The following is a 14553-nucleotide window of genomic DNA, read 5'->3' on the forward strand; positions in this document are numbered from 1 at the left end:
ATGCTGGCACCACAGGCGGCGGCTTTACCCACTATGCCACAGTGCCAGCTCCTGCTTTCCTTTCTACACCAATCTCCTGGTGAGTAAGGTACCATTTCGCTAATTTTGTTGTCTTTTTTTTTTTTTTTTTTTTTTTTTTGACAGGCAGAGTGGACAGTGAGAGAGAGAGACAGAGAGAAAGGTCTTTCTTTTACCATTAGTTCACCCTCCAGTGGCCGCTGTGGCCACCGTGCTGCAGCTGGCACACCATGCTGATCAGAAGCCAGGAGCCAGGTGCTTCTCCTGGTCTCTCCCATGTGGGTGCAAGGCCCAAGCACTTGGGCCATCCTCCACTGCATTCCTGGGCCACAGCAGAGAGCTGGCCTGGAAGAGGGGCAACTGGGACAGACTCCGGCGCCCCGACCAGGACTAGAACCCGGTGTGCTGGTGCCACAGGTGGAGGATTAGCCTATTGAGCTGCGGCGCCGGCCAATTTTGTTGTCTTTAACACCTAGCAAGCTGCCTGGCATATAGCAGGGACTCCAAAAATGTTCGGAATGAGTGAATTTCAGCAAATGTTAATTGGTGCTCTTGCAGTAGGATCAGTTTTATACTTTTAAATTTAAACAATAAGTTTGGCACTTTGTCTTTAATATTGCTGAACTTCAGGCTGTCTGCCATGGCATTTAGTTTTAAGGACATCTGAAGAGCAGAGAAGATGAATTTATAGCTAGTATTTTAATAAAATCAGCCATCTGAATATCTTTGTCATAGTGCCTGGTATCAGCTCACCCATGCGTTCATTTTCTAATCAGATTGTCTTAAATTAGTGAAAAGTATCTGTGAAATTTATCATCACTTTTCTCCTGACCTCCAGTCCCCCTCTGCTTCATCTCCCATAGGGTGGTCAGAAAACTCCATCTAAAAGGCAAATCTGATGATCTACTCTTCAGTTCTTCTTTTCCACTTACTTTTATTCTAGCTTTTTTGATGGTCTTCCAGTTTACCAAATTTAAAATCTTTTTTTTCGGTTAGACTTCTTTTGAACACTGGTTGTTGCTAACAGGATAGTTCTGCCTCCCTTTTGCACCTGCAGCTGGTAACACACACTATTCTCTACTCCAAGTGCCTGATTCAAGAGGATAAACATAACAACACGTTGGTAACATCTATGGTAAACATGCCAGGCCTCTCCAAGCATCTGCTGTACAGGCATGGACACAGGGAAGCTGTTGCAGCTCTTGGCTGACAAACAAAGCCAATAACCAAGCTAACGTCTCTAAAAAAGTAAACTCATCCTGCTGGAAAATCCCAATGCAAACGACTGTACATTTTTGATTCTTGACCTTGGCTTTGTTCCCTGAATCCCCACATAGAGGCTGGACTGTTTTCTGTGGCAACTAGGCCATCTTCAAAAGAGTATATCTGTGGTTCACTCAGCTTTTGAAGGAAAGTGTGTGAACTTCTCTGGTCCCTAGAAAGTTGCTTTGGGCATAGTTGGATTGTCCTCCCCTTGGAAACTTGGTCTTTTCACTGACTTTGATGAGGTTGGCTCCAAGGAAACCAGCATCCTCTTTTCCCTGGCGCCACGGGGCCCGCCACCCTCCCTCCTTCTTCCTCCCCCTCCCTTCCCAAGCAGCTCTCTATCCCGCACTTGAACTGGCTGCCAGAGTTCACAGACAGCTGGGCAGAGAGGGGCTAAATCTGCCCAGCTGCCCGGGAAGCTTGGCGGCCAGGCTGAGGGAAGGAAGCATCGGCTGTCTTTGAAGGTCGGCTGCCAGTGAATCTCAGGCAGCTGGACTTCAAAGGGGGGCACCGCCGGGCTTTCCCTCCCGTCTGGGCAGGTCATTCCACAGCACTGTGCTTCCGGTGTTGGCCTGGTGGCTTTCAAGTTCCCCTTCAATTAAAGAGCTTCACTGGGAGCTACACTTGTGTTCGCATTTGTGACTGTCTAAGACCCAACCCCCTGCTACCCCAAACTTGAAGGGTAAAGGTTGAAGGGAAAAGGTAGCATCATATACAGGCAGCTAAGGAGATCCAGAGCAGTAAATGGGGTTTCCTTATTGCCAGTTTATAACCGTGTCATTTACCAAGTTTTAAATTGGTCAAGGACTCTTGGTCTGATCTTGGATGAAGGCTGATCAGCCTGTATTAGCTAATGCCCTGGAATTGGATGTAGTCATGATGAAAGTCTTACCTGTTTCCAGAAACTGGTGTGGTGCTCACCCACCATCTTGCACTTGACTCTTGCTGCACCTCCCCACTTTTCACTTCTAAATCCTACTGGTGGTTTGGGGAGTGGACTGGTCTAGTAAGGGAAGAGCAAGGGGGCTGCATGAGCACAGTCTGGGCCCACATTAGTTGCAAATGTGGGAAGGAGAAGAGCCATGGGCATGTGCCATGTATAGTCGTGGTTAAGAGTAAAGGCTGCCTCAGTTCAAAACCTGGCTCTGCCACTTACCAGTCTCACGGCCTAAGGTGACTAACCTTCCCTTTCTGCATTCTGTACTTCCGTTGGACAGTGAGGATAATGATGGTATATGTTTCATATGGCCTAGGCACTTATGATGCTCACCCATATTTAGCACCAAATAAATGTTAGCAATTACTGTATGCCAGCTCCCGTCGACTGGAACTAGAGGAAGGTTTGTGATTTTTACTATTCCAGTAGGGATAACGGACTGCTAGCTGCTGCCTTAGATTGAATTATAATTGAATTTTTGAACTGCCCTTCCTGGGAACATGGGAGACTTGATTCAATGAGGGCCATTACCATAAGAAATTATCATGCAGCTCCAAAAGAAGAACCTTGGCCCTTATAGTGAAGGGGTGTTTGGAGAAGAGTACAGGTTCTAAAATTAGAATTAGGGTTTGGATTTTTGCTCTGACAGTTTGTAGTCATATATCTGGTTTGGGGTAAGTTACCTCTCTAAGCCTCAGTTTTCTTGCATGTAAAATGAGATTATCATCACATATGCCTCAGGAGTCTTGTTTTAAGGATAAAATTAGAAAATGCATGTTTTTTGTTGCACTGAGTAGCAACATGTTCAAAATGTAGCTGTCATAGTTTTCATCATCATTATTATTGTCACTACCATCAGTGTTACAAGTTAAAATTGTTGAATCATAAGGGAACTTGGCAAATAGAGTGCCTTTTCCTAGAAATTATATTCTCTCTAGAACAGAGGTGTGCTAACCACTGGACAAATCTAGTCAGCTGCTTCTTTTTGTGAATAAAGTTTTATTGTAACACATCCATATTAATTTGTTTATGCATTGTCTTTGGCTGATTTTGTGCTACAACAGCAGAAGTGAATAGTTGTGACAAAGTCTGTATGGTCCTCAAAGCCTAAAAATATTTACTCTCTGACCCTTTCCAAAAGAAGTTTGCCATCCTTATTCTAAATGTGTTTCCCTAATTAAGGCCCAGGGAATGTTAGTTCAACCCATGCTAGTATATACTATCTTAAAAAAAAAAAGGGTGTCATAGTCAAATAACCTTTAGAAATGTTAAAGGGGTTGATTTATTCCAGGACTACCACTTAAAAGACTGTAGCTTTTAAAATACTGGTGTGTATTGTGACTCTTGAAGCCAAGGCCATGGTATGCAAATAAACTCTAGTTTCCCAGGCTTACTTGGCTATAGCCCCCTATATGATGATGTTACACAAAACATTCTCTGGGAAATCCTGCTTGTGGGCTGTCCCTCTGACTTTCCTCTTAAATCATGCCTCTTTGTGATTTAGATGATATATTCATTTGGAGATTCAAAGACTGTCATACAAGATTCTGTATTAGTTACCTAATTTGTCCCCAGCGAAAGTTATGTTTTGTTTGAAATAAGAACAGAAAAATATACCAGATATTTAAATAGTCTAATCAGATAATATCCCTATCTTTACATGATTCTGTGTGATGTCTCAAGATTATAAATTAGAGTCTCCAAGTCCAAGAAAGACAAGATGTTTCATTTCATGCCTTCTTGAAATTCCAAAAGCATGGGTCTTCTGTAGGGCTTTAAACTTTTTTTTTTTTTTAACCATGCAGATTTCTGGAGCATAAATCTAGAATGCCTAACTGGTGTTGCAGACGATCTCAGCTAGGGTTTATAAGAAGAGAGATTAATGTGAAGGTAACTTGTGCCCTAGCCATAAGGGGTTTGTTTTATAGACTAAAGTAAACACCTTGAATTTCAAGTTGCAAGCACAAGGGGAGCCAAAAGATTCCAGAGCAGTGGCGTCATATTCTGCCTGTGACTCACACATCTCAGCGGCTGAGCTTTCTCTCGCAGCTGCAGCTTCCAGCTGGCCATCACATACAGCCTTAGGTAGTCACACACTGCAGTCACCTGATTTGAGATGACCAAACAAGCACATAATTGCAACACAGTCCAGTTATGAATGAAGGCTGGCCTATCTGTTTGCCAAACTCAGATGAAAAGTAAATGTTAAGTCGTGGCTGTTTTCTGAAATCCCAGCAGTTGCAGCAGTCGAATGGACTAAGAGTAGAGAACCCTGCTGGAAAGTTTAGCCCTGGTCTCTTTCTCTCCGACTTGTGATCCTCTCCACTAATGGCATGGGCATTTCTTAGTCATTTTGGTGTCCACCAGACCAGATACAATTTTTGGCTTATAGGTGGTACAGTACATGTTTCATGAAAGAATATGAGGTCATACAGATTTTCCAACTTGCAAATCACTTCAGATGTTCTCTTCAATTCTGTATCGCAGTGTTGTATATAAATGAGCCCTCAGTAAATGCAGTTGGCATTGTGCATTATTCATTTTTGCCACTAACAAACGCTTGAGTGAAGCTGCTTAGGAAGGAGGAAGGCTTATTATTTTTGCCCATGGTTTCGGAGGTTCACTGTCCAAGGGTAGGCAGTCAAATTGGTCTGCCCTCTGATAAGGGTGAGGGATGACTGAAGGTGAGCAAAAGACAGATCACGTGGTGAACCAGGAAACAGTTAACAAGCAGAGAATTTTCGAGCTTACTCATTGTTTATATCTAGACCCCCCTCCCCCTGCAAAAGGCACCATGAATCAATCACCTGAGCTACACACATGATCCCCAACCTAATTCAATTTAATCACTCCTGCCTTCTAGACACCTTGATTGGATCAAGTCTCCACCCTATTAATGCCATCAGTATATAACTTTTGGACTTAAACACCTGCATGTGTTGGGGAGCTAAGTCATTTTTAAACCATAGCACACATGTCAGTGTAGATTTTAAGAATTTCATTATCACATTTTAACATTGTGGAAGATGAAAGACTTTTAAGAAATTTTTATCAGATTTTGCTGTCTTTTGTCTTTAAATTATTTCTGTAAAAAGGAGGAAGGAAAGAATTAAAAAAGAAAGGAAGGAAGGAAAGTAGGAAGGAATGAAGGAAGCATGGGAAGAAAGAAAGAAAGGGGAAAACATCCTGATAAGGAACATAATTATCTTTTTTTTCAGGTTAGAGAATTGGAAAATTGCCAGCTTATTATAACCATGTTGCTTTCTTGAAACATGCTCAAAAGTTCAGAAGTTCATTTGCTTTATTCATTAAATATGTTCTTCTTGTAACTATCACAATAGGTGATATATAACATTCTACTTATTCCAAGACTGTCGTGGTGGTACTGGGAGTTCTGATGGTATACGCAGGAAAGATGTAATCTTAGGCTGACCTATTTGAAAGAAAGGATTAGAAATGTGGGGAAAGGACTTTCATCTAGTACCACAAAGAAAAACCGCTAAGCACAATTCTTCCTTCCTGTGTCCTCCAAGAATGAATTATCTCTGAGTATCCTCTTCTCTCACTCCTGTATTATCTGCTGGAATCATTGTCTTACGTGATGTTAGAGATTATATTGATGATAGAGCTGTAACTCATTGGAAACTGAGTACAACTTCCTGGGGACAATGATTATCCAATGACAGCCACAGCAAGGATTAAGAAACATTGCTAGAGAGAATTCTTACTCTCACAGGCAGGTGCAAAGAAGGCAAGAGAGTTGTGTAATGATTATATTCAGTACAAGACATAGTGAAGTTAATAAATCTGAATTGTGGCCACAGGTATAGTGTATGATAGATATTATTTGGTAGAGTGTTAAGTAGGGGATAAATAATCAACCTTTTAATAAAAGATAATGCTGTTCCCATAGAATCATCTGATTTATAATAATGACAACATGTATGTAATGATTACTTTGTACCAGGCACTGTTGACATTCTGTAAATGTTGCATTAATTAGCTTTTGCCACATGGCAAACTACCCTAAAACTTAATGGCTTAAAACAAAAAACAGGGGCCAGCGCTGTGGCTCACTTGATTAGTCTTCCGCCTGCAGCGCTGGCATCCCACATGGGCGCCGGGTTCTAGTCCTGGTTGCTCCTCTTCCAGTCCAGCTCTCTGCTGTGGCCCAGGAGGGCAGTGGAGGATGGGCCAAGTGTTTGGGCTCCTGTACCCACATGGGAGACCAGGAAGAAGCACCTGGCTCCTGGCTTCGGATTGGCACAGTGTGCTGGCCATAGCGGCCATTTTGAGGGGTAAACTAGTGGAAGGAAGACCTTTCTCTCTGTCTCTGTCTCTCTCTCTCTCTCCCTCTCTCCCTCATTGTCCTTGACTCTACCTGTCAAATTAAAAAAAAAAAAACATTTCTTGCAATTTTTTTTGAAAGATTTATTTATTTATTCGAAAGAGGTACGGAGAGGGAGAGACACAGAGAGAGATCTTCCATCAACTGATTCATTCCCCAGATGGACATAATGGCCAGGGCTGGGCCAGGCAAAACACAGGAACCAGGTGCTTCATCTGGGTCTCCCACATGGGTTCAGGGACCCAAGTACTTGGGCCATCTTCCACTGCCTTCCTAGGCACATTAGCAGGGAGCTAGATCCAAAGTGGAGCAGCCAGGAATTGAACTGGCATCCCCGTATGGGATGCCCGCAATGCAGGAGTTGGCTTAACCTGCTATGCCACAACGTCAGCCCCGTTTCTCAGAATTCTGATGGTCAGTTGAGTGGTATTGAGCAATACTAGTCTATACTAGTTTGGCTGATTTCTGCTGGGCTCTCTGTCTCATCTGAAGTAACAACTTATTTGGGGCTAGATGGCCTAGGATGGCCTCACTCACATGTGTGGCATTGTGTAGATGCTGGCTGGTGCTACGGGGATGACTGAGTCACATGTCTGATCATCCAGGAAGCTAACCAATGCATTTTCACCTGGCAGCTGAGTTACAGAAGTAGTAAGCGAGAAATCCCAGTGTGCATTTCTTTACAGCTCTCTTCTTGTGTTTTGTTTGCTAATGTGTTAGTTAGGATTCTCTCAAAAGAAGTAGCAAAAGCAGCATTAGACATGTGAGAGATTCACTGCCACAATGCCAGTGGGCTAAAAATGGGTAGGGAACCAGAAGCAGCTGGAGAGTGTTTCTGTAGTTCTGACTTCAGGAAATAAAGAGGGTAGGAAAGGAGCATTGGGTATGCAGACTCTCCAACTACAGTTCTAAGAAGAGTTCGGCCAGGCCAATGGGAAGTCCTCAAGTCAAAGTCACCACAAGATTTGTTAATCTTCTTTAGTTATAATATCCCATTTGGCACAGCAGCTGCAATTGGAACTAATATTTGATTAAGCTGGTAGCGGTCAACAATCCCTTTGTTGATGGATAGGGGAATTATCACAATGTATACTTGCCCCCAAAGAGCAGCAGTGTTCAGTCTCAGGAATCCAACTATCTCTGTTGTGGGTAGACTCTTGATCTGCAGCTGGCTCAGATATGGGAACAGAGCAAGGGGTCGTGGCTCTTTTTTGGGTGACTGCCCTCTATCTCCTGCTCTTCCATTCCTCTTTTTTGTTTGTAGATTACACAGTATCCTTACTCTGTTCCTAGGGATGCCATGTTTTTTCCATTATATCTGCAGCTATCTGCACATCTAGCCCTCTGGATTGCCTGTCTGATTTTGCCACTCATTATAATTGTACCCCTCCTGCTTTTGGTAATTACACAGTGAAAATTGGCTATTATTTCTGGACCCATTATTCCCATAGATATTAATGACCCAGTTCTGTGACTAGCCTTGGGCTGCAGACGAGAGCTGCCACTGAACTTCTTGATAATGTTGGTTTCCTCTTCCCTCTGCATTCCTGATGGCTTTGGTGAGATGTGAGGAGTCATTCAAGTGTCAATACACATGGGCTATAGGTAGCCTAGTGTTTGCTTTCCTCTTGTTTTTGGAGTTTACGTTTTGGCAACACTTCTTTAAGAATCTGTTTTTACTTTACTTGAAAAGCAGGAAAGAGAGGTGGGGTCAGGGAGAAAGACCGTCTGTCTCTCTCAATTTGGCAACTAGTTTACTCTGCCTACTAGTTACTCCCCAAATGCTCACAACAGTCGGAACTGGGCCAGGCTGAAGCCAGAAGCCTGGAATCTAATGTGGGTCTCTCAGTGGCCCTTGAGCCATTACTGGCTTCTTTTCAAGTGGAAAGTTGGAACAGAAGTAGAACTAGAACTTGAACCAGGAGCTCTAATATGGGATGTGGCATCCTAAGTAGTGTCTATGTCTAGGATATGATAAGCATTGTGTTAGAATTAGCTGGTATTATTGTTTTTTTTTTTACATCATCATCCATTAAGTACATTTAAAATAGTTTAAGATCTACAACATGTGTATAATATCAGACATACACCAGGAATACAATATATATTTCCTGGTAAATAAATAATATGCTCATTTAGAATCTTTATATTTACTCCTTTAGAGTAATAGGGGAAATGGTCCCAATGACATTCTAAACATAATACAAAGAACTAAATGCTGTAATCTTGTGTTGCTCAGGATTTGCTAAGGGAGTCTGAAAAATGTCTCCTGCTAGAATTTACCGTATCTCATCTGTATTCAAGAAGGGGATGTTTTAAATTCCTCCCCCTGCCACCTTTTGTGGAATGAAGCAAACTATACAGATCAAATTAGTACTTTGTCCTTAAGTGTATACCATTTTCTGTGTGGTAGAATAAGAATGTACTTGCCACAAAAATGTTCTCATCTGAATTCAGGTGAGCTGTTAACGCTTTACTTGTCTTTGCAAACAGGTTCATCCAAAATTCCACTATAAGCAAGCTCATGACCCAGGCACAGACACTTCCTGCGTGGCTTTTTCCTATGATGGTAATGTCCTTGCCTCTCGCGGAGGTAGGTCGAAACTCTTAGTGATGTGTTGCTTTATATAAAAGGATGATACGTAACACTACCAAATGTCATGTGAGTGTCATAGCACTTTGTAGAGCTAGATGTGCTCTTGTTCGTGTACATTGGCCAGTCTCATTTTTTCATTAAAGTGCATTTCCAATTTGATAGCATTGTTTGTATTAAAAGTGGATCAAGGGGACAGGCATTTGGCATAATGGTTAAGTTGCTGGTTGGGACACCTGCATCCCTCATTAGAGTACCTGGTTCCATCCCCATCTGTGGTTCTTGACTCCAGCTTCCTGCTAATGCAGACCCTGGGAGGCAGCAGTGATGGCTCAGTTAGTTGAGTTCCTGCCACCCACATAGGAGACTCACCCACATGAGTTCCTGCCACTCACACATTCTGAAGCCAGAAACTCAATTCGTACTTCAGCCTGGCCCAGGATGAGCATTTGGGGAGTTACTAGTGGGTAGAAGCTCACACACACTCTCTCTCTCTCTGTCTCTCTCTTCCACCCCTCCATTTGTCTGTATGTCTTTCTTCCTCTTAAATAAATACAGTATATAATAATATTAATTTTTAGACGTTATCAGGCCGGTGCTGTGGTGCAGCAGCTTAATGCCCTGGCCTGAGGTGCCAGCATCCCATGTGGGCACCGGTTCAAGACCCGGCTACTCCACTTCCCATCCAGCTCTCTGCTGTGGCCTGGGAAAGCAGTGGGAGATGGTCCAGGTCCTTGGGTCCCTGCACCCATGTGGGAGACCCGGGGGGAAGCTCCTGGCTCCTGGCTTCAGATCAGTGCAGCTCTGGCCGTTGTGGCCAGTTGGGGAATGAGCCATCAGTTGGAAGATTCTCTCTCTCTCTCTCTCTCTCTGCCTCTCCTCTCTCTGTGTAACTCTGACTTTCAAATAAATAAATAAGTAAATCTTTAAAGAAAATGAAGCTATCAAGTAAATTTAGAAAATATGTACTGTTTATTGCCCAAGTTTTGTTTCAGCTTCAAATTTTCTAAATGTTCATAAGCCTCAGAGCATGACCTTTGCTTCTACCTCAGGAATTTTGTACATTCTTCGCATCTTGTTTTTTCCCCCCATCCTGTCTTATAATTCTGAGACTGGTATTTCGATCTTCTCTTTGTTGACTATTCCCTCCTCTCCCCTCCCCCAGTTCAAACACTAACTCAGTTCAGTATAGAAAAAAGTTGTATACCTAGATGTTATTTTTCCATAGTTCTATATAGCCATATCGTACGTTTCCTTATCCATACTCCTGTTAAATATAAGTTGTTTCTAATTTTTTGCTACGTCTCTCTTACTTGGAGAGTCTGTGTGTTGACAGAAGGAGATAGAAAATACAGTGAGGGCAGTTATGAGCTGAGCATTGTGGGAAAGCACGGGGCATGGCTGAGGATCTTCCTATAGACTCATTTATGGGGAGAGAAAAGAAATAACAGGGTAAGCAGGTTTGAGCCATGTTTTAGAGGACCTTGAATAACACAGAAGGGATTTAGTCTATTCTGTAGACTAAAGAAGGAAGCACACTTCAGGCAGATGAATCTGGCATCATTATATTTAGTTATTAATTCACGCACTGTACTGTTCAGTGAACACCTGCTATGAGCTAGCCTTTTGCTAGGTACTGAGTAGTGATTGTGAATGTCATAGGCAGGGCGGGTCTCTTTCCTAATGTTTTGTGTCGTAGGTGTGAAGAGAGTTGAAGACAGTTGGCACAGCTTTCCCCTCAGTTTGTCAAGGCTGTGTCCTTTGACCCTCAGTAACTCCATGCAGGTGCTTTCCTCAAGGAAGCTTTATGCATTGTATCTGAGCTATCATTACTTGCATAGCTGCAAAAACAAAAGCACAGAGTCATGTAATTTTCTATTTATGGTGCCCATGACAAATACAGATTGGTACAAAATATGTATTTGAGTCCAGAGATTACTCCTAATTTAAACTGTATATATGTATATACATATGTGTGTGTATATATAAAATCTACTTAAAATAGTGGTTCTCATCCCAAGAATGGATTTGAATCCCCTGGGGTTGTTTTTCAAATGATGATAAATACTCCACTTAGCTATTCTCACATTCACTCTTGGATCTCTTTAGCATGGGATACCCAAGTTTGTGAGGTGGAATTAGGCAAGAAGAAGGAGAAAGGAGGAAGTGTAACTAGAAAGTTTTCTACAAAGAATTCTAAAATAGGGAAGCCCTCAGCCAGTTGATAATTACTGTAGTGGACTAGCTATATTTCAGTCAAAGCTATTTTGGTGATAATTCTTTTCTTAAAAAATATTTATTTATTTATTTATTTGAAAGAATTACAGTGAGGCAGAGGCAGAGAGAGAGAGAAGTCTTCCATTCACTGGTTTACTCCCCAGATGGCTGCAACTGCCAAAGCCAGGACTAGGAGCTTCTTCCCAGTCTCCCACATGGGTTCAGGGACCTGAGGACTTGGGCCGTCTTCTACTGCTTTCCCAGTCCACAGCAGAGAGCTGGATCAGAAGTGGAGCAGCTGGGACTCAAACCAGCACCCATATGGGATGCTGGCACTGTAGGCGACAGCTTTACTCTCTGTGCCATAGCGCCGGCCCCTGGTGATAATTCTTAACTTTTCCCCTTCCACACTGTAATAGGTATTGGATAATTTAATTAATCAACTCAACATATATAATGTATTATAATCATTTTCCTCCCTGGATGTGTAGAGTATGGTAGAGGAAAATCTATTCATCAGAGTCTCAGGGTTTTGTAAGTGCTCCTGCCAGCTCCAGAACCTGCTGTGTTATCTGAAAATAATGCAGATTAATGTTCTGTTATTTTTTGTGGGTTGTGAGGATATATAACCTTTTTCTTAAAGACTAAAGGTAATAGGGTAATGCTCCAAAGGTGGATCTTAACAAAATTCTCCCAGTACAAATAGGCCCCAGATCTAGCCAGTTGTAGATTGTATACCTGCCAAAAGTTGGGTTTTCGAGGAAGGGTCACTGGGGAGAGAGGGATTTTTACTGAATTCTCCATTCACCTCACTTGCACCTGATTCTGATTCCTTATTGCACCCAAGGGGTTGAGTCGCGTCTCAGCTGTGGGCACTGGGGAGCAATAACAGTAAAGACATTTCTTATATGAGCTTGGCTTTTGTTCTGGAAAGGAATTAGTAGCCCAATAGAAATATAGTAAAATGGATCCTTAAAAGAATATTCATTATTCTTTAAATGGCTTGAAAAAGCTGTCCTCCCCAGTAAAGAAAAGAATAATAGCCATAGGTAGAATTACACTTAGGGAAGGGACTCACATGACTTTCCCTCACTAATGTTAATGGAGAGCTATAACCACACGCCAGTGGGAAAAACAATCTGTTGACTGCTTTCAGTCTCGATGGCTATTAAATTATGATCTTCCCAAAATGTCAAGTTATGCTCAAATAGACCAGGGGGAACTACCATCTGCTCTGAAAGCGTGCTTTCTAGTAGATTCTCCTGGGTTTCTTCTCGCCTACATATGCTCCATCAATCTGCAGAGTAATGTCTACAAGGCTGGTTCATTATCAGATAGCTTTCTACTGTTCTTGCATCTACTACTGTTTACAAGCTCCCTGAGCTGTTAAAAAAATGAAATTTGCTATAATGCATCTGCCTTCTTTTCCTTTCCTGCTCTCTGCCTCCCTCTTTCCTTCCCTTTACTGCTTTCCTTCCTTTTAATTATACACGAAAGTTTGGCATCCTCTAAACTTGGAATGAGTTCTTATTGCAAAACTCACCTTTTTGTCTTTTTTTTTTTCTCTTTTGCTTTTTATTTGCCAGGTGATGATACATTAAAGTTGTGGGACATTCGACAATTTAATAAGCCACTTTTTTCAGCTTCAGGTCTTCCCACCATGTTTCCAATGTAAGTAGCTTATTTTAAATATTTGATGAGCATAGCAGGATGGAAAAGAGTTTGTTCACCTTAACGTTAATTTGTATCATACTTTTTTTAGATCTTCTAGGAAAGGGACTCTAGGAAGTGATTAAAATCTGGGTTTTGAAGGATGTATTTTATTTCTTTTCATTTTGCCTGTTACTCAAATTATAAACATTTTTTGAAGTTAGAATGACATTTGTGTGTGTGCATGTGTGTATATTGTATACACTCATGTCTCAGTTATTCAGACTCTTCCCCTGGGTAGCTGAACAGTGTAACCTCCAATTTGTTGGCTTCTAAAGCTTTTAAAGATTTGGCTGAGACAGATGAGGTGGAACTTGACATCTAAGTCCTAATCTTGGTGCCTACAAAAATTTTTCTATTTTGTTAGAAATGAAATTTCACATCTTTTTTTTTTTTATTTTTTTTATTTTTATTTATTTTTATTTTTTTTTTTGATAGGCAGAGTGGACAGTGAGAGAGAGAGACAGAGAGAGAAAGGTCTTCCTTTGCCGTTGGTTCACCCTCCAATGGCCGCCGCTGCAGCCGGTGCACCACGCTGATCCGATGGCAGGAGCCAGGATCCAGGTGCTTTTTCCTGGTCTCCCATGGGGTGCAGGGCCCAAGCACCTGGGCCATCCTCCACTGCACTCCCTGGCCATAGCAGAGAGCTGGCCTGGAAGAGGGGCAACCGGGACAGAATCCGGTGCCCCGACCGGGACTAGAACCCGGTGTGCCGGCGCCGCAAGGTGGAGGATTAGCCTATTGAGCCACGGCGCCGGCTAATTTCACATCTTTTTAAAATAATGATCAACAAGGAGAACAAGAAGGTAATGGAAGTATCACATGAAGGAAGCTGTATAAAAATAGAGCATTTATTCATTAAAACAAATGAAGAGGGCCGGCGCTGTAGCTCACTAGGCTAATCCTCCGCCTGCGGCGCCAGCATACTGGGTTCTAGTCCCGGTCGGGGCACTGGATTCTGTCCTGGTTGCTCCTCTTCCAGTCCAGCTCTCTGCTGTGGCCCGGGAGTGCAGTGGAGGATGGCCCAAGTGCTTGGGCCCTGCACCCGCATGGGAGACCAGGAGAAGCACCTGATTCCTGGCTTCAGATCAGCACAGTGTGCCGGCCGCAGCAGCCACTGGGGGGTGAACCAACGGAAAAGGAAGACCTTTCTCTCTGTCTCTCTCTCACTGTCCACTCTGCCTGTCAAAAAAAAAAAAAAAAAAAAAAGACAACAACAACAAAACACACACACACAAATGAAGAGACAAACAGACATGAATTTGTATCTCCTGAGTATTTTATAAGCTGTTGTGCTTTCTATGAGTAATGCTAACTGTACAGCCTCTTTGGGTCATGTCTTGGGTTATTCACAATCATGGGGTCTGATCTCTAATAACAAGAGTTGCTGAGTAATAGCCAACCATTGGGTTTCAGCATTCTCCCTGCTCCTTGTATCATATTCCTTGACTTGATGTAAATGAA

General features: G+C 42.5%; 1 protein-coding gene across 1 annotated transcript in view; it reads left to right on the forward strand.

Moving 5' to 3' along the window:
* The window catches only part of WDR70 (WD repeat domain 70), a 313385-nt gene that overhangs the window by 244609 nt on the left and 54223 nt on the right, over positions 1–14553 (forward strand). Inside the window, exons 11-12 of the mRNA XM_002713983.5 lie at positions 9063–9162; positions 12966–13050. Of these exons, the coding sequence (XP_002714029.2) occupies positions 9063–9162; positions 12966–13050 (185 nt within the window). The remainder of the gene's footprint in view (positions 1–9062; positions 9163–12965; positions 13051–14553) is intronic.

The sequence above is a fragment of the Oryctolagus cuniculus genome, chromosome 14 (genome assembly GCF_964237555.1).
Source record: "Oryctolagus cuniculus chromosome 14, mOryCun1.1, whole genome shotgun sequence".
Lineage (NCBI taxonomy): Eukaryota > Metazoa > Chordata > Mammalia > Lagomorpha > Leporidae > Oryctolagus > Oryctolagus cuniculus.